At 36.1% G+C, this 25,475-nt stretch overlaps 1 protein-coding gene across 12 annotated transcripts in view; it reads right to left on the bottom strand.

The window, feature by feature from the left end:
* Positions 1-25,475, bottom strand: part of Vmp1 (vacuole membrane protein 1) — a 105,202-nt gene that overhangs the window by 62,260 nt on the left and 17,467 nt on the right. For all 12 annotated transcript variants that reach the window (XM_013067660.3, XM_087191860.1, XM_087191865.1 and 9 more), the window contains 4 exons: positions 22,966-23,067; positions 21,770-21,905; positions 20,713-20,803; positions 19,469-19,579 (listed from right to left, as the gene is read on the bottom strand). In XM_013067660.3, the coding sequence (XP_012923114.2) occupies positions 19,469-19,579; positions 20,713-20,803; positions 21,770-21,905; positions 22,966-23,041 (414 nt within the window). In that variant the 5' untranslated portion in view covers positions 23,042-23,067. The remainder of the gene's footprint in view (positions 1-19,468; positions 19,580-20,712; positions 20,804-21,769; positions 21,906-22,965; positions 23,068-25,475) is intronic.

The following is a 25,475-nucleotide window of genomic DNA, read 5'->3' as shown; positions in this document are numbered from 1 at the left end:
CCTGCCCTGTCACTGAGGGGTTTTGCCTCAGAGCACGATAAATTGGACAGTGGACGTGGACTCCTTCAGCAAATAGCTAACTGAACAAGCTATAAAAAAATTCTTTTCAGACACATACCACAGGCAGCACAGGGCATTAAATTATTAAGAGAAGAAATATAAATGTGGAGACCCTATGATGATGCCAGCTTTTTGAATATCTGGGGGAAAAAAAAAATCTGTGTTCCAAAGAGGAGCAGCCCAAGCAAAGCGTGATGGGCTTACTCACTTGAGAAAGAGACCTGAGTTCACGGAAGCCGAGGCAGGTGGATTTGTGAGATAGAATACCAGAAAAGAGCTACACAGAAGGAGAATTGTCTAAGTCAGCCTGGGTGCCACATAAGACACAGGCATAAAAAGCTGCGCTGCATGCTAAAGTGGAACTCCATGAAGCTCACGGCTGCAGGAGAGTGTGCTTCAAAGAACAAGTAATGGGAAAAGAACAATTCCAGGGGGTTTAAAAGCAGCATAGTACTTAGAGGGAATATGGGACTAGGGAACATCTGTGCTCAAGCAGCCAGAGCAGAGAGACTCAGCCTTCAGGGAAGAACCTAGAAAGAAAGGCCACACCTTCTAGTAGGACCAACCCAGCCCTAGCCTGAAGGCTGCTTCTCAGGGCTTCCAGGGGGCTGAAACAAGCCTGAAAACAGATCAAGCTCGACCCACTGGTAACTCACCTATCCACCAAAAATCAATTCTATATAAAGGAGGAAAAAAAACCCCTATACAACCAATAATTTAACATGTGTCCTGGATTCAATAAAAAAAAAAATCACTAGCCATGTAAAAAGCAGGAAAATATGACCTATAACCAGAAGAAATTAATCAATAGAAATAGACTCAGAAATGTCGGAGAAAATGGAACTGGCAGACAAGGATATTAAAAGTGATTATAAATCTGTTTAAGGATTTAAAGCAGGAATTGGCAAACTTAGGATCAGGGTCACTACCAGTCTACCTACCATCTGCTTTACAAATAAAGTTCCAAGAACACAGCCCTATTCATTCATTTACACACTGATTGGTTCTGTTTGTGCTACAATAGTAATATATAGCCTGTGACAGACACTCTATGGCCTATAAGACCTAAAATATGTACTAGTTGGCCAATTACAGAAACTTTGCTGAATTCTAATTTAAAGGAAAACATAAATATATAAGGTAAGAAAAGTGTGGGGGGGAAGAGAGGGAAAAAGGGAGAAAGGAGGGAGAGAGAAAGAGGGAGGGAAAGACAGAGAGGGAGACAGAGAGGAGATATCAAATGAGGCTTCTAGAGCTGACAAAATAAGATCTGAATAGAAAAATTCAATGGATGGACTATCAGTGGATTAGATAACCCAGAACACATTGTCAGAGACCTCCTAGATAGGTCAACAGAAAAATATCCCAACTAAAGGTCACAGAAAAAAAAAAAAAGGCTGGGAAAGAAATGAATCTCAGTGACATGTGGAACAATATCAATGAATCTAACATATATGTAATTGAGTTCTCCGGTGGTGGCTGCAGAAAAACACAAGAATAAATAATTGCCAAATATTTTCCTGATTTGATGATAAGCAAACCTCAATCAGAATCAATCAAGAAAAAAAAACATAATCAAAATGCTGCAGGGCCTGGGATTTAGCTCAGTGGTTCCGCCACCTGCCTTGCAAGCACAAGGTCCCATGTTCGATCCCTGGTATCAAAAAAAAAAAAAAATGCTGCAAGTCACTACAGACAAATCATAATCAAATTGTTCTCAGTGATAAAGAGAAAAAAATCTTAAAAGCAACCCAAAAGGATTAAAAATAATGCATTATCCATAGGGAATATGGATTCAATATGGTTTTCCATAGGGAAAACCATGTAAGACTCTTCAGAAATAACACAAACTGAAAGATAATACAATTACTTCTTGAAACCACAGAAAGGAGAAAAAAGGAAGAAAGAAAAACAAAGCTTTGTGAATTCAGAACCCAAGGAAAATATATTTCAAAAATAAGATGAAATAAAAACATTTTCAGATAAATAAAAGCCAAAATAATTTGTTCCAGTAGATATGCAGTACAATAAATGTTAACAGATGTTCTCAGATGGAGGAAGAATGATACTAGATGGAAACTTGAATCTACACAGAGTAAAGAACACTGGAAAGACAGAAGACTTGTCCTCATTTTAATCTCTTTATAACTAATCGTAGCTGGGTGTAGTTTAGCATATATCAGTCATACAGTACTTTAATTTGTTCAATTATACTTTAATTCTTTTCAAGATTAAAACTAGCCAAAAAAGTTGCTTTAAAAGCTCTTTTTAGGTATATTTTAAAAGCTACATTTTAAGGCCGAGGATTTAGCTAAGTGACGCCATGCCTGCCTGGCAAAGTGGAAGGTCCTGAGTTCGATCCCAGGTACTACCACCAACAACCACAAAGCTACATTTTGCTAGGTGTGATGGTGAACTTCTGTAATCACAGCTACTTGAGAGTCTGAGGCAGGAGGATATTAAGTTAGAGCCCAGCCTAGGCAACTGGAAGACTGTCTGAAAAAAAATTTAAAAATAGTGCAGAGTGGTTAGGGATATAGCTTGGTGTTACAGTGCTTGCCTAAATTCATGAGGCTTTGGGTTCAATCCCCAGTACCAACTCCCTCCACCTCCCAAAAAATTACATTTCCACAATTTATATTCTTTTGAGTGTAGTATAAAAAAGAAAGCTTTAGCAATTGAAAAAAATTTCAACTCATACAATTTTATGGAATCAACTTTTATTCTAACTTCAGCAGTAATAATATATTATTAGTTCTAAGAAAAATTTAGAATTTAAAAAAATGGTCCTCTAAGAGGTGAAATTATAATTCCTAAAATTATACCAAACAAAAATATCTTAATCTGGGCCACCCCATTCAGGGCCTCTCCTGGAAATCCAGGAGCCATTCTCCTCCTTGTTTCCAACAAACCTTTCCTAACCTCAAAAAAAAAAATAAAAACAAAACAAAAAAACCTAATCTGGCATTGAAAGGAAGTTTTAAGTAGTGTCCTGATAATAACATAGTATCCACAGTAACACAGAGAAAGATGTCCTGGTGTCACAAACATAAATTAGGGTCTATGTAAGAAAGAATGATTACATGTATACTTTAATCTGTGAAAAAAAATTGTAGCAGTAGTAAAGTGATGAACTAGGATGTGCATGAACACTTCATTTCAAACAAAGAAAGCACTTTCTGGATTCTGCACTCTGCAAGTTCTTTGGATTTATAGTACAGGGGCTGATGATTTCTTACAATGGTACATTCCGCACATACATTTTAGCAGTCAAGAAACTGAAAAGGTTATACTCATATCTATGTCTCATCAAGAAACACAGTGTACAATTCTCAAAATCAGAGAGAGGTTAGGGTTAAATAAAAATTTGGGTTTATTTTAGGACCGTGTTTTAAAAACTAAAAAATTTAAAATGATCTTACTAATCAGGAGCTCAATTTAGCCAAGCCTTTTTATCAACCAAGATGGAGACTGTGATAGAACATTAAGAATGGAGTGTGTATCTGCAAAGCAGACAAGCAGACAAGAGACAGACATTCTCCTACTCAAGGCGGCTCCCTCAGAACTGATAAAACATTCCTAAAGACTGAAGTTTGCACAACATCTGTAATGTCAATTCATGGCCTAATCCATCATCTGTACACGGGAGTCAAGTGAGAACCCAAAGGCAAAATTTCCAATTAGTTTTGTCTGGAAAGTTCAGGACAAAGGTAATAAAATCAAGAATCCCGTGGTGATTCACTGGGAAAACATTTGTTTGCCATGCTCCTTCACTAAGGAACAAAAGGAGTCAGTGGTTAGTCTGGAATGTGATTCATTAGGAATATCTGGGTGATAAATGAAAAGAGATGACAAATGGTTATCTGTGTGACTTGCAAAGTGCCTCTTTTTTTTTGTAAGTTCAGCTTTTAGGGGACTTTAGAAACCCTATTGCATACACGGAATTGCATTCTACTCCTCAAGTTTTTAAACCATTGCTTTTTTCATCAGAATCAGAAAACAACTTACTTAAGGTTATGGTCTATAGCAAGTAATTCTAGGTTAGAGCATAAAACTGTTGATCTCAAATGGGCACTGAAAAGTTTACCTACTGGGCTGGGGATGCAGCCTAGTGGAAAATGCTTTCCTACCATGTACAAGGCCCTTGGTTCCATTCCCAGTACTATGAGAAACTAGAGCCCAATACTGACCAAACAAACCCAATATTTTCCCAATACTCAGGGAGGATGAAGCAGGAGGATCATGAGTTTGAAGCCAGCCTGGGTTACACAGTAAGACTGTCTCAAAAAAAATTTTTTTTAATCTATTTTTTTTTTTTTGTACCAGGGATCGAACTTGGGTCCTTGTACTTCCAGGGCACGTGGTGGAATTACTGAGCTAAATCCTTGGCCCCTTTATGTTCTTTTTAAAGGTCTCAAGTTATGTCTCTGGTTCCTTTCTATGAAATGCAGCACAGTATGTCTGAAGGTAGTAACTTGGGCATTAGTTAATGTGGGTTTTGGTTTTCTAAATCTGTTAGCTACTTAGTAGATATAATCAGAATTCTATCTCCTCTTCCTCTTTCAATAAAAAAGCCCAATAATATCTGTGCTACCCAAGTCACAGGGAAGATTATGAGATTATATTACAAAAGTACAAATATAGTACAAAATTGCTAGCTAAAACAAAAATATAAACTATACTATTACTTCATGTTCCAAGTTATATGGAATTATCTTTGATGCCACTTTTATTATACTGGATTAATCTATATATAAATGCATGTTTCATCTTCTCTAAACCTAAGTAAATTTAAAAATTTTTGTCAATGGATAATAATTATATGTCTTTATGGGGCACAGTGTCATGTTTTGGTGCATTTATACCTTGTATATTGCTCAACTCAAGACATTTAGGTTATCATTTCAAACATCATTAAACCTAAGCAACATTAAGCTGACTTAAGTGTTTAAGAGAAATGGATTACATATTTATGGAGACAGCTACACAAAAAGGTAAGTATAAATTGTTTAAAATTTATATCCAACTGAACGGATTTAAGCTCACTGAATCTTCTTAGCTTTCCTTTAAGCAAACATTAATAACCACTGTCTAAAGGGCAGGAAGTTATCCAGTCTGTGCATACCCCTTTGCTTGGCAAAACCCCAGCCCTAGGTCCCAGAGACCTTGGTTTCTTCTTTTGATGTGGTGACACTCATAAGACTCAATACATGAGTCATTCCTTGGCGGAAGACAGGACCACGACCCCATCAAACAAAAGGCGAACAGACTGTTTTCAAAGAAGGGACTGCTGGTCTTCCCACAGGGCCCTGAGTCACTACAAGCTTATAGCCATAGTCATTATCAAGTTATCCCAGAACCTTAGTTTTTGGCAATTTCTCCTTTTTCGGTCTTAAAGAAGGATACACAGGTGAGCAATGAAGCAATAATTAGAAGTCAAGCAGAAGGTGGGTGTGGTGGTGCTCTGCTCTATCCCAGCACTTAGGGCAGTTAAGGCTGGAGAGCTGTTAAGTTCAAATTCTGCCTGGGTAATTTAGCGAGACCTTGTCTTAAAATAAAAAGTTCTGGGGAGGCAGCTCAGTGGTAGAACGTCCTGGGTCCAGATCCCAGTGTCTCAAAAAAAAAGAAAAAAAAAAAGCAGAAATGATAGTGAAGTTCGTTATTTTTTTTTTTAAATATTCTATCCCATCATATAGTATTAACAATTACTATATTTCACTTATTGAAATTATTTCACCATTTCATTCTAATCAATATCCATGCTGTTTTTTAGATAGCATTTACTTTTAGCAATAGCCAAGAGCGAGAAGTATTAGAAATGTCTGTATGTAATGAGAAAAGAGCTTTAAAACAGCATAGGATACTAGAAAGTATTTATTCATTAAAGAGAACAGAGTGCTATATACAGAGGTGTTCATAAATGAGAAAGCAGTCAAGATACAGTTTTATCTTTTTTTTTGGTACCGGGGATCAAACTCGGGTCCTTATGTTTACGAGGCAGGCTGCGGGACCACTGAGCTAAATCCCCGGCCCAAGATACAGTTTTAAAACGTACAATTTTTACCTCATGTTTTAATGATGAAATAATCCCAAACTTTAAAGCACAGACACTTGGATTTTACACAGGGGCCAGTTCTCACAACTGATTTTCTTTATATTTAACTTAAAGAGTCGAGTATTTTTTTTTTGGTACTGGGGATAGAACTCTGGTCCTTGTGCTTGCGAGGCAGGTGGCGGAACCACTGAGCTAAATCCCCGGCCCTGAGTTGAGTATTTTTTAATTAAAGCGGTCATATTAATCAAATGGCTCATAAATATAATTCAAAAGATAACACCTTCATGTTACAGTTTCTAATAAAACTTGGTCTATTCTACAATATAATTACATAGTTCCAAACTTTACTGCATCCAAACTACTTCTAAAAAAGGCATTTCTAATAATTAAAACAAACAAAAGCCCTCCAAAGTATGAGAAAATTTAATCATTAAATTATGCCATTAAAAAATTGTGTGTAGCTGGGGATTTAGCTCAGTGGTTTCGCTGTCTGCTGCACAAGTGCAAGGACCCGAGTTGGATCCCTGGTACCAAAAAAAAATACCAAAAAAACCAACAACAAAAAAACCTGAGTCAATTCAAAAAATTGTGTGTAAATTATGTTCAACCTTCTATTTATAGCTACATATTTGGATACTTCAAAAAGTTATAAAATGGTTGTTGATGTTTTCTGCTCTTTATAGTTTTGTCTAGGAGCTGAGTATATTTGAAAGAGATACATATAGGGTTTCGTTAAATCTTTCTCCAGGAGATTGCTCCATCTAGTGTCAAAAACTGCATATATATATAAACCTATATATATCCCACACAGGATGGTAAACTGTAGCCAATAGATTCATTGTTATTAAATAGAAAAGCCTTTTATAATTCATTAATGGCAGTTTAAAAATTGCCCTTTAATCTTCTTGCTTTATAAATTGGTGAATCATGATGTATATGTATATAAACAAGTGTGTTTGAAATAAAGTTCTCATTAAGGGCCAAATTTCCCATTGTTAAACTAGTTGTTTACACTGTAAATCATATTTCTTTGTTAATGGTAATTGTAACATCTAAAATTTTTAAACATTTTGTGCTGGAGTATAACTCAGTGGTAGAGTGCCTGCCTAGCATGTCCGAGGCCCAGGGCTCAACTGCCAACAACAACAAAAACATGGCTAGCTATAGCTCATTACAGTTCCCACGCTCAATATACTTCTGGTCTACCATTGTTAATATAACAAACTACAAACAACAAATCAAATCCAGCTGTCTGTTTTTGTAAATAAAGTTTTACTGAAAAATAGCCACAGCCAATCATTTATGTACTATCCACAGCTGTTATGCAATTCTTTCTTTTTTTTTTTAATTTTTGAGACAGGGTTTCGCTATGTAGTTCAGGCTGGCCTTGAACTTACTATGGAGCCCAGACTGGCCTTGAACTCAGGACTATCCTTTTGACTCAGCCTCCCAAGTACTGAGATTACAAATGTGCGCCACCACACCGGGCTCTGCAATTCTTACAATAGATTAAAGTAACTGTGCAGACACTGTATGGCGCGCAAAGTCTGAACAAGTACTGTCTGGTCTGAAGCAGAAAGTGCTCTCAAAACCTGGGTTAGACCAATTAATAAGGTAGAAACCCTGACTTACCCAAACAAGCTGGACAGAGACATACCAAAGAGGAGGAGGTGCTCTGTGCAAACATTAACTCACTGCTTTTACATGGGTACAATTTCTATAACATCAGAGACTGAAGCACTCATGTGCCAGATCTGCTAAAAAGAAACCTGCTGCATGTTTGCTAAGACTAAGATAAATCTGCCAATAGATTTCAAAAAGTTAATATGGAAGAATGTACTTGGAAGGCACTATCTTAGAAAATTCTGCCAACCACAGAAGTTTTTGTCCCCCATCTTACCTATAAATAAAAAGAGGAGTAAAGTAAATGAACCAAATCAGTTGCTGGCATTACATGCCATGCAAAGTTTGCTCACATTATCAAAAAGAGAGCATAAAAAGGGAGTGTACTGATGTTGACATAAAATTATCTTGCAAATTAAGGTAAAATCATATACAGATCAGGTTTTCATCCATAGTCACAATTAAGGGCAAGGGATTTAGCTCAGTGGTTCTGCCACCTGCCTCGAAAGCACAAAGTCCCAAGTTCGATCCCCGGTACCAAAACAAAAACAAAAAAAATAGTCACAATTCAGACTCAGGGCTAGACTGTTTTGCCAATAAAAGAAGTTCAATTATGATCTGTCTACTCCTAAACCCACAGGATTCAAAGATCTTCTTTTACATTAATTTATTCAATGTATTTTTATTGAGTATCTATTCTATACCAGGAACTATTCTAGACCCCTGGAATACAACAGTATATTAAGAAAAATCCTAGTCTTCAAAGAGTTCTTATTTTATAAGTGAAGTTCACATTTGAGCAGATTTTACCTTTTTCTTGGTACTAAGGACTGAACCCAGGGGCAAACTATGAGGAAACTACATCCTAGCCTGCCTGTCTTCTTTCCTCCCTCCCTCCCTTCCTTTGTTCCTTCCTTTCGCTCTCCTTCCCTCTCTTCCTCCTTTCTTTCATTTACAGTGTTTCGCTAAGTTGCCCAGGCTGGCCTCGAGATTGGAATCCTCAGGCCTCAACCACCTAAGTAACTGGTATAGAAATACAACACCAAACCTGGCCATTTAAATTATTTTAGCTTCTTGTACTCCCATACAATAGCCAATCCCCCAAATCTGAAACCTCTCTTTCTCTTGCGGTACTGAGGTGAATCTAGGGCTTAGAACATCCTAGACAAGGACTATACTACTGAGCTATGTCCCAGCCCTTTTTATTTTTATTTTGAGACAGGGTCTCCCAAGTTGCCCGAGATGGTCTTGAACTTGTGTTTCTCCTGCCTCAACCTTTGAAGTAGCTGGATTTCAAGGTGTGTGCCATTTCATCTGGCTCTACTGTCATTTCTTTAGCTCGGGAAATCATCATATTTCAGATTAGTTCTTCTAACTAGAGTTTTACCCTCTAAATGAACTTCATATTTTCAGTCTCTTCACCATCAAATCTACACTACACAATGTTACCAAAGTTATGCTCCTAAAACACATATTAGTGCTTGTTTGAATAACTCTCGGGGACATGTAAAATCTAAATTCTCTAGTCTGATTTGCAGAACATTCTACAATTTGAAATCAACCAATTTTCTCACATGGATTTTTTTTTTTTTCATTTGTGGAAGAGTAAAGTGCCCTCCATTACCCTTTTTTATCTCTGCCTTCCCTTCAACAAACTCATTTCAAGTTTTCCTAGTGCTTTTTCCTTCAAGCAAATTCATCCCTTTTTTAGGGGCCACGCAACAATTTATGATGGTGCTTATTACAATGACCTACAGTATAATTACTTATTTAATACATATCTTTTGTTCGGTTTAATTTCTCTTGTAATTCACAAGAGAGATACTTCAGAGTGTTTTGCATAAAGCAAATGTTTGAGTTCTTTCTTCTTTTTCTTTTTTCGGGAGTGCTGGGGATCAAAGCCAGGGCCTTGCATATGCTGAACATGTGCTCTATCACTGAGCTACAGCCCCAGCTACCTATGCAAGGTTTTTGAAGAGAATTGAGATAAATTAGCACAGTGATGCTTTTATAGAATTCTATTGTGGTGCTGGAGACTGAGCCCCAGCCCTCTTGTGTGTTAGGAAGTGCTTTATCACTGAGTGACAGCCTCACATCAGTATGTAATTTTGTGAGACTATGAACTAGCCCATTTGTTCTCAGTGCAAGTCTAAAAAGGGGCTCAGAAATGTAACATTTCTGATTTTAGGAAGTAGTTAGGTTCCAATAAAAAGCAGCCATAGCAGGACTGGGGGTGTAGTTCAGTGGGAGAGTTCCTGCTTAGCACAAATGAAGCTCTGAGTTTGTTCCCCAGCACCACCACAAAAAAACAAAACAAAACAACATCCCAGAACTATAATAGATATTATCCAGAGGCACTCAGAGAACTATCAAATTCTAAAGCACAAAAATGTACTCATGAAAGCAGAACATTTTAAATCTTTTTAAGAATAGTACATAGAAAAATATATTATACATAATAACTTCATAAATTAAAAACACAGATAGTCACTAACCAGATCAAGAAATAGAAACACAAAACACAGGGACCTAGTCTAGTCATGACTTACAAAGTGCCTGTATTTAAGACAATGTAGTTAAATAAAACAAAAGGACAATGTGGTATTAGTGACATGACAGACAATTCAGAGGAACAGAGTAATATACCTTCAAAGAACTTTTCTTAGGTATTGTTCTTTTTAGTTCTAAAAACAATTCACAGTCAGCTTAACAATTTATACAAAAATAACCTGCTTAAATTTTGACTGGTATTACACTGAGTCTGTAGATAAAACTGGGAAGAGCTAACAGCTTCATAAATTATGTATTCCAGTTCATGAACATAGTATATCCCTCAATTTATCTAGAGCTTTTTACTGTTTAAGCTTTATGTAGAGGTCATGCATATCCCTCTTTAGATTTCTAGGTTTTTGCTTTTAAGTGGTATTTTAAATAGTATTTCCTGAAAGATTTCATTCTCTAAATGTGTGCAAAGATAGTTGTTACATGTATGTTGACATTGTATCCAGCAACTATGCTACACTCCCCTATTAATTCTGGGATGGAGGAGGGGAGCTTCCTTCCAGGTGCTGGGACTGGCTGAGCTTCTCTGCCCTAGGAGCCTGGGATGGAGGCGGGGAGCTTCCCTCCAGGTGCTGGGACCGGCTGAGCTTCTCTGCCCTAGGAGCCTGGGATGGAGGTAGGGAGCTTCCTTCCAGTGCTGGGACCGGATGGGAGCCGCTGAGCTTCTCTGCCCCCTATTAATTCTAGTTTGTGGGAGTTCTTACACCTCTGTTAAATTCTGCTTTATATATTCTATCAATTCTTCTTGCCTCACTTTCTACTTTTTTTTTTTTTGGTACCAGGGATCGAACTTTGGACCTTGTGCTTGCCAGGCAGGCGGCGGAACCACTGAGCTAAATCCCCAGCCCATCTTTTACTATTTTTATTTTCACTCATTCTGTGTCTTTGTATTTTAGGTATGTATCTTATAAAAAGGAAGAGTTGAATTTTTAAAATATATTTTTGGAGAACTGGAACATTTATTCCATTTGCAATCATATAATTATTGATATATTTGGACTTGAATCTATCACTGTATGCTTACTACTTCTATCTGTCCTATATACATTTTTTTTTTTAAGTTCTGGGGATTAAACCCAGGGAACTGAGCTACATCTCCAGACCACCCAACCACTTGTTTTTTTTGAGACAGGGTCTCGCTAATTCACTTAAGTTTGCCCAGGTTGGGCTTCAACTTGCCTTTTTCCTGCCTCAGCCACCCAGGGTGCTGGGTTTACAGGTGTGGGCCACCATCCGTACCCAGCTTATTGTATTTTCCTTTTTCTCCCTCCTTGCTTCCTTTTGGGTTGGCTTTTTAAAGGTGACAAGTTTTTGCCTTCTCTTGTTAGGCTGGTAGTTATACATTTTTGTAGTGCAGAACCAAAAAATTATAACATATTCTTATTCACTAAAGTCATCAATATAAGATTTTGCCTTTATGAGGGCAATGTAAAACACCTTAGAATGGCTTAATTTCAACTCTTTCATATCTGATTTGTAGACCATACATTTAAATTCTTTCTGTATATTTTAAATCCCTCAAAAATTAATCCTTTATGGTTTATAGTGTCAATCTTAATTTAAATTTACCCAAATATTTACCTCTCTCACTCTCCATCCCTTAAAGTGTCTCTGGGCTTCTAATTTCACTTCTTTCTATCCAAAGAATAACTTTTAGAATCTCCTTCAGAGCACATATGCTGGCAACAAATTCTATTTCTGAAATATCTTTATTTTACACCACTCATAAGATACTTCAGTAGAGTCATCTGTTGGCAGTCATTTTCATTAGTACTTTAAAGATATCTTTCTACTCTGAGGTGACGTCTCAAACAATAACAAGATAAAATTAGTTTTACTGCAGTTCCTTTGAAGATAATATTTTTTTTCCATCTCTTCTCTTTTTTTCTGCAGATTTTTCTCTGGCCTGCTTTGCAGTTCATTAGTTTTCTCTAAGCTTTGTCAAATGAAAGCCCATGAAGTGAGCTGTTAATTTCAGTTTTTAAAAATTAGTTCTAGAATTTCCACTTGACTCTTTCATAATTTCTAATTCTTTGTCAGAAATCACCAAAGTTATTTTTTATTTCCTTGACCGTTCACATTAATTCTGGATCAAAATACATGTCTAGTTATTCTATTTAATGGAACACCTTTGGATTTCTCTTCTCTGTTTTTTATCAAATCAACTTATATCCTCATATATTGTATTATTTTTTATTATTATTTTGGCATTCTATTTAAATTTGCAACTTCATCCAAAAATCTCTGGATGATACAATGTGAAGCCTGAGATGATTTTATTAAGTTTGCTTCCAGTGGGTGGCTGGCCAGGCTGCCAAAACTTCTCAGGAGATAGCAAGATAACTTGAGATTCAGGATTCACTAGGGCTGATCTTTAGATCATATTTTCTTTTGAAATGTGACCCTTCACGGTTGTCTAAAGACTGCAGATTTATTGGCGTCTGTCTTTAGCCAGTCTCCCCTCTCTGGGATTCCTTTTTTGGCAATACTGGCTATTGAACCCAGGGCCTTGGGGATGGTAGGCTAGTGTTCCACCACTGAGCTTTATCCCTAGTCCTTTTTAACTATTTTTGTTTTTTTGAGACAACATCTTGCTAAATTGCACAGGTTACCTCAAACTTGTGATCCTCCTTCTCCCCAATAGCTGGGATTACCAGCATGCACTATCATACCCAGATCTGAGTTTCCTGTTTAAACTTGATCTTGGCCTTATAATTCTTTTCTTCTCTTTCAAATCTATGATGCCTTTAAACATGTATTTTAAATTTTTATCCATCCTTTTAAGATACACAAGAGAGTTGGTCCAATTTGCCCGGTCTATCACCCCTGGAATGGAATGATGATCAGTAGTTTTCAACCATGCTATGACATAATGTATGTTATATAAATCAATTGTGAGAGATGTTTCTAGTAAGAATAGCTAAAGTGTGTAAATTGAAATTGATTTCTCGCTTTAAAAAAGAAATCCAAGTAAGTGAGGCTAGCCTGGGCAATTTAGTGAGACCCTGTGTCAAATAAAAAAATTAAAACTTAATGAAAGGATGGGGTTGTAGTTCGGCATTCCCTGGGTTCAATCCCCAGTACCAGGGAATAGGGGAAGAAAAGTTAGCATTTCACTCACTTGCATTAACTGGTCTTATATAGGCAAAATTTGCAAGGTATAAATATGGGTAAATTGGGCCGGGGATTTAGCTCAGTGGTTCCACCACCTGCCTCGCAAGCGCAAGGACCCGAGTTCGATCCCCGGTAACAAAAAATAAATAAATAAAAAATAAATAAATAAATAAATAAATAAATATGGGTAAATCATAGAATATATCTTTAAGCTAAATAGAGGCAGTTTCCTTTTTCTTTTGTGGTACTGGGGATTGAACCCTGGCCCTTTGCAATGAGCTACATTCTTAGTCCTCCCCCTTTTCTTAAGAGAGGGTCTTAAAGTCATTAAACTGCCCAAGTTGGGCTTAAGCTTTCCATCCTTCTGCTTCAGCCTCCCAGAGTACTGAGATTACAGGCATGCATTACTACCCTTGTGATGATTTTTGGGTGAAGTTGCTCTACACATAAATTTATCCATAACAGAACCTGCAAATATAGCACAGTATTTTGCTTGTATTAGCAATGCCATCTAGTGGTAGCTAAATGTAAATACTTATAGAAAAAAAAAGTCCTACAAGAGACATTTTTAACCTTTTATGGACCACAGAATCTTTGGACAATCTGATGAATATTAAGGTCCTTTTTTTTTTTAACCTCAAGAAAAAGATGCTTATCTGTTCAGACCCAAACAACAAGTATAGCGTTTTAGGGAATTATCAGGCCTTCTGAAGCCTATTTGTTAACCATTCAAATTAACAAAAATCAGCTTAGTGGCCCAACTATGCTTCAGCCATGGGGAGAAAGAAAGCACTCACTTTCTCTCCATCTCCCCCTTTCTGGTTAGCAACCACTACTCTTGCACAACAGTATCTAACTTTTCCTTTTGGGCTCGATATCTGATCTTTGCAAACTAGTAGATTTATATTGTTTTCAAATCAATTTGCAAAATATGAAAAATGTTCATATTACTTTTAATCCCTGATTTCCAGCAAAGAGGGTCATGACAAAGAATGAGTTACATTCTCTTTCTTTGTTAAAACTGATTTCTTTTTCACATTTTGCTGTAAATTACTATCAAAAGGAGAGCTCTATTTCTGACCAGATTAGTTTCCTAACAATGGTCACTTGGTCTCCAAACTGAGTTATATGATAATCAGGCAGAGGTGTCTGTTTTATCATCATAAAAAAGTAGGACATGAGAATATTATCATCACATCTTGCTGACAGGGTTATTTAAAAGCTTATAAATGAAAGCAGATGTAGTTAGAACTTTTTCAAACATAATTACATTTCCTAGATATAAAACAAAAGAAATAGCAATCTATAAGAATAAAATTCTACCAACCATCTATCACTAAGAAAATATAAATTAAAAAAATCTAACCAAGCTGGGTGTGGTGGCACACACTTGCAATCCCAGCACTTGGGAGGCTGAAGCAGGAAGATCACCACAAGTTCAAGTTCAGCCTGGGCTACATAGTGAGTTCAAGGCCAGTTTGGAATGGTTTTTATTAAGTAATAACAGATCAAACTTTAAAACATTTGACTCTGCTTTGCCTCTGTTTTCTCTTCCATACTTCCAAAGTTAACAAACAAATAGTTTATACTTATTAATAGAAGTTTTTGCTATACTATTGGTTACTGAGTACCTTGGCTCTTGGGAAGAAGCAAAATAATTCATGTAAAGGAACGATCACTGAACCCAGCACATAGTAAACATTTAAATAGATGTTAGCTAGTCTGTCAGTTAGGATAGGGCAGATAATACTGAAATAACAACCCACATTTCTCAAGCAACGCCTATCACTTACATTCATATTTCACTGATCAAAGCAAATCATATGGCTAGAATTCAACAGGACGGGGACGCAGAATCTCCCCACAAAAGTGGATATCCAACAAGGGTGAAAACAGAACCGAATCCAATTCATATTAATGTAAGTATGATAATGAGTTGATCCTCGGTACCAAAATAAATAAATAAATAAAATGAAATCAAGTATGACAATGAGTTTGTCCTTTTTGTTGTTAGTGGTTAGCCTCTTGCAATCTAATTTCCATCCTAACCAATCAATTCAAAAATCATAACCAGTGATAGCTTCTGTTTTTCTTTCACCTGAATTGTGTGAAAATTGTTCTTTGTAAATCCTCTTTTCTCCTTCATTCTCTCTTACAGGAAAGTCCCAAAAGGAAAGCCTGTGTCTAAAAGAAAAGAGGTAAGAACTAAAGGTAATCTGGTCAAATGAAATAGCATATTTTGAGTGGTTGAGACAGAAAAAAAATACATATCTTAAACACACTGCTCCCTAATCCTACATACTAATGTTTGTGTGAGCTTGTGCTCGCTATGTTATATTGGCCTTTGGTCCACTTCTGATTGCTACTGTCTAAAAAAGTGGGTTTATTAATTCTGTAAGATGAGGTCTCACTATGTTGTCTAGGCTAGCCTTAAACTCACAATCCTCCCATCTCAGCCTAGGATTATAGGCGAGCACAAAAAGTGGAGTTTTTACTTGATAAAATTCAATGCTGATTCATGACTAAAAAAACCACACAAGAAACCTCTAAACAAACCAGGGTCCTGCAACTTCATAAGGAACAGCTACAAAACAACCTACACCTAATGGCATCCTTAAAGGTGACAGGCTTTCAGATTAAGATTGGGAACAAGGCAGGATCTCTCCCACAACTTCTACTCAGTATCATACTGAAAAAACAGCCAATGCAGTAAGCACTAGAAATAAAATTTATACAGATTGGGGAGGAAGATATAAAACTGTCCATGTAGAAAATTTTAAAAATACCATCAAAAAAGTCTTGGAACTATTAAGTAATTATAGCAAGGTGGCTGGATATAGGATGAACACAAGAAAGAATTTCTTTTCTATATAGCAGTAATTAACATACATGATCCACCAATTGTCCTTTTAGGAATTTAGCCATATGAATCGAAAATTCATTTCAAAGAAAAACTCTCACACATACACTTACAGCAGCTTTATTCATTAACTGGATAAACCACTATGGTGGTACATTTATAAAATGGAACATTCATTATTTAGTAATAAAAAGAAATGAGGAAACAAGCTGTGAAAAAGACACAGAGAGGTTTAAACATAAGCATTAAACAATATTGCCAGTGGTTTGGGATTGGGGTGAAGAGTGGAAGACGCGAGTAATATGATGGAATGCAGAATAGTTTTAGGGCAGCAAAACTATTCTGTGTGATGATATAATGGTACATACATAACATTATGTATTTTTCTCAAGCCATAAAACTTAAAGACAAAGAATGAACCTAATGAAAACTATTGGCTTTAGTTAATAATGTATCAGTTTATCCCCCACAAAATAGGCAGAATTCTATATTCATAAAACATAGATTTGGTTACTTCACATAAACTTATTTTTAAGATATTTAAAAGAATTCTAAATGGAACCAAAAAAAAGATACACAGAACAATAAAAATAATTCAAAATTATTTAGTAATGATAAATGTCTCTTGATCTATCCTGGACCTCAGCACCCCCCCAACCTCCTTCCCCACTGGGGACTGAACCCAGGGCCCCTACACTGAGCTATATTCCCAACCCTTTTTCATTTTGAGACAGGGTCTTACTAAACTATTAAGTTGCCCAGGCTGGGCTCCAACTTGTGATCTTCCTGTTTCAACTCCCAGAGTGCTGGGATTACAGGCATGTATCACCACACTCAGCCTGGACCTAGGTTTCATATTGGCAGTAATGATACCACAGTGCTTATATGCAATGTTAACATATACCAAGACTTTAGATGTATAAAAATGTAGAAAGTTTTATATTAAAAGCCTTTATGTTTAATGTAACAGTTTCAGAGGTTCCTTGATTTTAGCTTCTTACTAGCTAATCAGGATACTATAGTAATGAGTATAATGAGAAATGGATACTTTCTTACAAATAGCTTTTGAAGAATTCTTTCTAAAATTATGAAAGGCTAACCTCATTAAACTTGAGCTCTGAACAAGGGCAGAAATAGCTACTTATTTATGGAATAAAGATTTGATTTTTCCCCTACATCAATTTTGTAATAAACTCTTATTTGTATATTTCTAAATTCTGTATGTTTCTAAATCCTTTATTGGATACTTGGGTCAATGGACCTGGAATAAAAATGCTTTCATAGAAAGGCATTTCATAAAATGTTTCATATAAGTTACAACAGGAATACAAAATTTGTTTCAAATTTGTTTATCCTGGGCCAGGGATTTAGCTCAGTGGTCCCGGCGCCTGCCTTGCAAGCGCAAGGTCCCAAGTTTGACTCCCCCCGCCCCGACCCCCGTACCAAAAAAAAAAAAATTGTTTATCCTAAGTTCTTATGAAATTTAAAAGGGGTTCATTTGAATTCCTTTTAAAGTTTGGAAAAACCTATCTACCCCTCCACATACACACAAATTCTGGGTGTAAGCCTAGGACTCATACATATTTGGCAAGTGCTCTACCTCTAAGCTACCTCCCTAGCCCTGGGCTACTTTTTAGATGATGCCAAATTAATCAAATGCTACAAATGAGTTCTTTAATCTGGTATTTCCAAGAAATATCACAGGACAAGCCTAGACAAGAACAGGAAGGTTGGAGGCCGGGGATTTTGCTCAGTGGTTCCGTCGCCTGCCTCACAAGTGGAAGGACCTGAGTTCGATCCCCGGTACCAAAAAAAAAAAAAAAAGAACAGGAAGGTCTTCTGTAATCTCTCCCTCTTTTTCCTTCTCCCTCAACCTCTATTGGTGAATGTATTGTTATGTTAATAAGAATGCTGCAGATATTAGAGAAACGACATGGCTTTCTTCTCTAAAATGTATGTCCCTATTTAAACTAAAATCAGCAACCACACAAAAGCATAATTCTAAAATTCTGAGTTTCTTTTTCCCCTGAGACAGTCTCACTAAGCTGCCCAGGTTGGCCTTGAACATGTATTCCATCTATCTCAGCCTCTAGAATAGCTGGGATTTCAGGCATGTTTTACTGTGCCCAGCTTAAAATTTCAAGTTTTAAACCTCCATAAACTTGGAAAAATTATGCATTATGGATTAATTCCCAAAGTACTTTTCTGACCATTAATTCAGCACCTTTCTGAACTAAGCAGACAAGCAACCCTTAATACTTACCACACCTGTTTCAGAAATGAATTCATTCTAATATACAGATTGTACTTTTTTAGTGCTTTTACTGAACAATTCATTTCTCTGTGACATCCCTTCACAGGTACTTCCCCAGTGAAGATTAAACTATTTTCAAGTTGCGATCAGGGACAGGAACAGAGTGAAGCAAACAAGGCATCAAGGGCACAAAATTTAATGAGACCCTCATCCATCAACTTAAATGGTGCCTCAGGGGCTTGAGAATGTAGCTTAGTGGTACCGCCTGCACAGTCCTGGGTTAAATCCCTAGTACTGAGGAAAAAAAACCCCTGTGTCTTTAGCAACTTGCTTAACTCTCTCACCCCCATCCTTGCTGACATTATTTTAGCATAATTCTGACATTATTTAAGCATATTTGTGAATGACAAGGAAAACTTACCTTTGCTCTTTCTTATTTTAACTAGTAAAGGATATCTTTCAGAAGGGGCACTTTTTTATACTTTTAAAGGGTTTAAAAAGTATTTAGTTAACATATGTAATATTCACCAATTATATTAAGAATACCACAATAACTACCCAAATGGATACATGGTGGCTGAAGATGTGAGATGAAGATGCTGTTTCTCTGTTGATTACACTTTGAAATTAACTTCAACTATTAAAACAATTGTTCAGGCAGAATCATTATTCCAAACTCTAGAAGAAAAAATCTTCTGGCTGAACCAATTTAAACAAACAACTTTATTTGCTTAACTGTTCTTTTTCCTTTCCTCTTTTTAAATTCTCAACTCAAAAGGAAACTCAAAATTCTAAATCAAACTTAAAACAGTGATTTGAGGGTCAGAGAGCTCAAAACCATAATTAAATATAAATCTTAGAATTTTAACTACTGAAGTAAAGGCACTAATAAGACAAAATCTCTTTCATTTTTTGCTCATTAAAAGAAAGTTATTCTTACCAGATAAAGCAGAAAAGTGTGCAGCCCTGTTCCAAGCCCCACAGAAGACAAAATTCCCAAGCCTATCCAGTAGGCATACAGAAGAAATTGTTTCTCTATACGCTGCACATACTAAAAAACAAAAGACATGGAAGTTTTAAAAGCCCGAATTCTTTATACAGAAAAGTGATATGTGTAAACTACCATGAAAACAAAACAAATCAACTAAAATAGCATGGAAATATTAAGATCAAACACTCCTCAAAGAGGCCTAATTTCGTTAGTATGCAATAGGAGAGATGACAAAACATTCATCTAATTAAAATAAAACTCATTTTCTAAGCCGACACACAAAAGGAACAAATGACTAATAAAATGAGAATAAAAATTTTTAAAGCTATTAAAACTTATAAAACTTCAAGAAAGCATAATACATACACAATAGTAAGAAAGGAACAATTACATAATATTTTTGAACAGAATATGTTCTTGATTATCCTACCAAAAAATAGGAATAATTTTGTATATTTAAGACCAAGATGCTTTTCTCTTTCTCTTTTCTTTTTTTTGGTGCAGTATTGGGGATCAAACTCAGGACCTTGCGCTTATGAGGCACCGTGCCACTGAGCTAAATCCCCGGCTTTTCAAACAAGAACTTTTCAAACAAGATACTTTTCAAACAAGAACAAAATGAAGTCCTGAGGGAAACAAAATTGTTAAAGGAATTCCAGACTTACTAATAGAGAAATTTTGCTTGCTTTGGCAAGTAAAGTCAGCAAGCTAGCTCACTGAAATTTTTAATATACAAAGAGATCATTTAAAAGAAATTCATTTAAAACTATAAAAAAATTCCCTGAACTGTTAACTGTTTTAAAATATAAAACGATACCATTTTAGAAGCATTTCCTACTAGAATAATGCTTTGGTATTTTAATGAAAGGTGTTATTAAAATGTCTTATTTACCTATCAGTAATGTACTTGCAGACTACAGGCAAATGAATTTGTTTTTCATACAAATAAAACCTAACCCTCAACTTAGGATGAGGTCTATTTGGATGGAAGACAAAAGTATATTATAGAAAATACAAAGACTCTGGCAGAGCGGAAAGGAGTCGTGCTGCTCTGACTCAACAGTCAAGACAGTTACATTCAAACCTGAAAGCAGAAAGGAATCATGGACAGCAAATACGTACAATGCTGAGAAGCTGTAAAACAGTACATGAGTATTTTTAGGGTATGGCCTTAGAACTGATTAATCACTTACCTGTTGATGTGCTCCTTCAACATAATACGTAGCTACAAGCACAGCAAGCAGCAGTAAAAAAGACACCACAATGCTTTGACGATGCCATAATCTTAAAAACAAATTTAAAAAAATCTCAATCATCTCACTTTCAGGATTACCATTCTCAAGAACAATTTGCTCATACAGTCTTGGGGGTGCTGAAAGGGGTCAAAGGAAAATATATGGGCACAGAACCAATTTCTTATCATAAATCCCATCATGGTCTTTCCCTTAGCCAAACCCTGGTCTTATTTATACCCCAATTTCTAAATGGAGAAGCACTACAGTGTAATAGAACACTTTAAGGTCAGTGGACCTGTGATTTTTAGTGTTGCATCTTTAGCAAGACAATCAACCACTGGGATTTTTTTAGCTTTTAAAATCATAAATTCATTTATTTGTTTAATCTTCTTCATGGAGTTGCTATGGGCACTAAATGAGCTGAAAAATGTGACAAAATGTTTTATAAACTCTAAGTATAGTAAAACATAATTAACAGTACAGATAATGTAGAAAGGCAAACAAGAAAATGATAGGATGTATAAAAGTTGAACTTGCTCTGTGTAGTTGGAACAGGGCTTACAAGTACTAAGTTTAAAGATAGAACACATACCCATGGCAGAGTCCTTTTTCACTGGCTCAAATTATCAACAAAAGTGCCACATAATCTGAACCTTGTCCTGCTACAGAATCAATGTAGTTAAGGTACACAGGCCTGAAATCTCTTGAAGGTAAAACCAGGAGAGAAAAATCCATGCCATTTTCAGTGTTCTCCCTTGCAAGACTGAATATGAGATACTGGTCAACTATAATAATCCACCCAGCAAAAACAACATGTTTCCACATTTATTTTTCTTCAGACTAAATTCTGTAGTCTATTTTTCTTCAAACTATAGAAAGGCAAATAAATATGTTCCTATGATAATATTCTAATTCATTCATTTTGATGGAGCAGATGGCAGGGAGTAGGAGATGGCTGAGGATTTCTACAATTAGAAAATGAGGTTTATATAAAAAGTAACAGAAGATTCCTTACTTTGAGGTCCATTCCTTTAAGATTACAAGGGTTTCCAGAGAAAAATACTGCAAGGTAATGAGTGGTTGTCTCCACAGGACAATATTCTGTCTTTCTTCCCGATCCCTCCTCTTCTTTTCATTCACTGAAGAGGGGTCTGAAAAAAAATAGCACAGAAGTTAAAACAGAATTCCTAACATTTAGGCTCACTCTTTTGCATTATTTTAAAAAGACAACCCACCTACCCTACATCTGAAACACTGCATATAAAACAGTTCAAATACTAAGCTGAGATTGACCCTTCTTTAGAGGAGGCAACATCCGAAACATAATTCTTATTAATATAGATGGTCCGCTACAAATGTGTCTGAAATCTAAAACAGAAAGCTAAGGATCCAGTAGGTTCCCATAACTTATCCCCAACTGGCATTTCATTTGTCTGTATATCTGCTTACCTTTTCCCTTTCAATGAGCGGCGACCTTTCTGGGAATTCTTTTAAGCAGTCTTTGAGAGAGATGGATGAAATGTACCCAACATCCCAGGTAACTATTAACAGCGAGTCATAAAGTCTTAAGAGATAACAACTTGTCCAGACTCAGCAATACCTAGTGGCTCAGGAAGGAGTGAATTATCACAGTTGCCACTTTTTTTTTTTTTTTTTGGATGCTGCGGGTTGAACTCTGGTTCCCACGCATGCTCTTCTTGTCGTGACAGTTATGAACCTTTAGAAGAGGTTGTCCTAAGTAATTAGTACTGAAAATAACAGCAGTTGAATTTGGATGACAACTATAGTAGATTTGCAGAAACAAGAAACATGGGCTAGGAGTTTCTATCCCAATTTTAACGTTATTTTTGCAATTATTTTACTATCAGAAAACAAGGTCCTACTCTTATACGCTGCTGCAGTAAGTCTAAATTGGTCAACCTTCTGTGATGGGCATTATATAAACAGCACTGTATTACATATCAAAGCGGTCTAGATCTCATAATGTAAAGGCAAACTACTTGGTTCAAAATCCAAGATTGCCATCTACTATTGACATGATCTTGGGCAGTTAACATTTCTGTACCTCAGTTTTCTCCTCTGTAAAATGGGGATAATATTTTGAGGACCATTGTAAGGGTCGTGTTAACACATGTAAAGTTCTCAGAAGAATCTGACACTTAGTAAATGCCCAACTAAGGTTTGCTATTATTGTCATCACATATACTTTACCTGTGAAATTTCCATTGTGTTGTTCTTTATTCATTGCTACACGTCTCTGGTCACAATGTTTTCCATTCTCTGCCATTTCATTTATCAGTAACTCTTGAGGCGCTAATACAGCAAAATAAAATCCAGCAATACGTTTTATTCTCTTGCTCTGCAACTGAGAGTCAATAAACTGAACATAAGAGTAACACAGAAGTGATACTCGACATGCTTTTGGATACGTTTACACTGGACATTTTATTTCTTATAACTAAGATCTGAACAATTACAGAAATCCTAATATAATTAAGAAGTCTGTAGTTTTAAACTGTTTCTCAATAGTTATTCTAGTTGTTTTTCCAGATTAAAATTTGAAGTCAATCTGTTCACAGAATAAGAATATCAACAATCAGTACCTTTAAGTATTGATAACCTACGTCTAACATCCCTCTTAATTCATAACTTGGTTTTGCCCTATTCAAAATTCACCTTGTTATCATTTTTACCATTTTATCTTTTAACCTTTCATAGTCCTTTTAACATCATGGGAAAAAAATGGAATACATTACCAAAGCTTTCACAATTGGTAATACATATGTCTAAGATAACAGATCAGTTTTGTGTAGGACATAATTTGTTCTTCTCTAAAAATTAAATTTAATTAATTTTTTTGGTACTAGGGATTGAACCCTGGGCCTGTGGTTGTGAGGCAAGTGCTCTACCATTGAGTCACATGTCTAGCCCCTTCTAAATTTTGAGACAGGATCTTGCCACATTGCCCAGCTATCCTTGAACTTGAGATCATCCTGCCTCAGCCTCCCAAGCAGCTGGGATTACAGGGATGTGCCACCTCATTCAGCTGTAGGAAACAATTTTAATCAAATGATAGATAGAGAAGATAAAAAATTTTAAATGTTAGATATGTTAAGTATACTCTGTATTATGCATCATAAATGTTTGTACTTTAAATCACTGTAATGTAACATACTATAGTATACATAATAACTGATGGCCTGTGACTCTGTCATTCTTCAGGTGTTAATAGAACTTGTCTAGATTTTTATAAAAAGCTAACTGAGGGCCGGGGATTTAGCTCAGTGGTTTCACTGCCTGCTGCACAAGCACAAGGACCCGAGTTTGATCCCCTGTACCAAAAAAAAAAAGACAACTGATAAGAAATAGTTATCATTATCAAAAGTAAAATTTTTGGGCTTCAAAGGACAGTTTGATCCCTGGTACCAAAAAAAAAAAAAAAAAAAAAAAAAAGGACATTATCAAGAAAATGCAAAGAATTCATAGAATGGGAGAAAATATTTTCAAATCATGTATCTCATAAAATGCTTGTATTTTCAGCCAAGTGTGGTGGTCCAAGCCTGTAATCCCAGGACTTGGGAGGTTGAGGTTCAAAGGAAGCCTGGGCTACATAGTGAGACCCTGTCTTAAAAACAAACACAACCCAAGAAGCTTGTATCTAGTATAATTAACTTTTTGTGTTTTGGGGTTTTTTTTGTTTTTGGTATGGGGGATTGAACTCAGGACCTTGCTCTGTGAGGCAGGCGTGGTGCCACTGAGCTAAATCCCTGGCCTATAATTAACTCTTATAGCTCAATAACAAAAAGCATATAATTTAGTTAAAAATTAAAATTATATGAATAGATATTTCTCCAAACAGATACACCAGTGGCTAATAAGCACACAAAAAAACGCTCAATGTTTTTACCCACCTAAAAAACACAAATTGAATCAGAAGGAGATATAACCTCATACCTTTCAGGATTACTATACTAAAAAAGACTTAACAACAAGTGTTGGTGACGATGTGGAGAAATCTGAACCCTTCATACAGGGCTGGTGGGAATATAAAATGATATAGGTGCTTTGAAAAGTAATCTGGTAGTTCCTCAAAGGATAAAACAGAGAAAGTTACCAAGACCGAGCAATTCCACCCACAGGTGAAATGAATACTTACATCCACGATTTGTTAGTAAAAGTTCACAGCACACTGATCTTTCTAGTCAAAAGGTGGATATAACCAAATGCACATCAACTAATGAATGGATATAAAAATGCTGTACTATCCAAACAATGAAATATTATTCATCCCAAAAAAGAAATCCTAATACAGTCTATAGCAATGATAAACTTTGAAAATACTATGCTATGCAAAAGAAATCAGGTAAAAAAACCCATGACATATGAACTGTCTGGAACTGGCACATACAAAACAGAGAGATTAATTAGAAACGGAGTAGCTGCCAATGGGTTATGTGTTTCTGGGGTGACAAAATGTTCTAGAACAGACTGTGGTGATGGTCACAAGGGTGAATATACTAGCACCCAGTGACTTGTACAGTTTAGTTAATCATCTTGGGGTGGGGCTGGGGAATCAGACCGACTGCCTCACACATGCTAGGTGGGCATTCTACCATTAAACTACAGCAACACCCCAAACTGCAGTTTCAGTGTGTGAACTGTATGAGCATAAGACTATGTGCATTATGTTTTGATGATATTAAGAAAAAAGTCATCAACAG

The sequence above is a fragment of the Heterocephalus glaber genome, unplaced genomic scaffold (genome assembly GCF_053883595.1).
Source record: "Heterocephalus glaber isolate CG9 unplaced genomic scaffold, H.glaber_assembly_v1.0 deba00001564, whole genome shotgun sequence".
Taxonomy (NCBI): domain Eukaryota; kingdom Metazoa; phylum Chordata; class Mammalia; order Rodentia; family Bathyergidae; genus Heterocephalus; species Heterocephalus glaber.
Note: the sequence above shows the minus strand (reverse complement) of the source record. Positions and strands in the feature narration are given on the sequence as shown.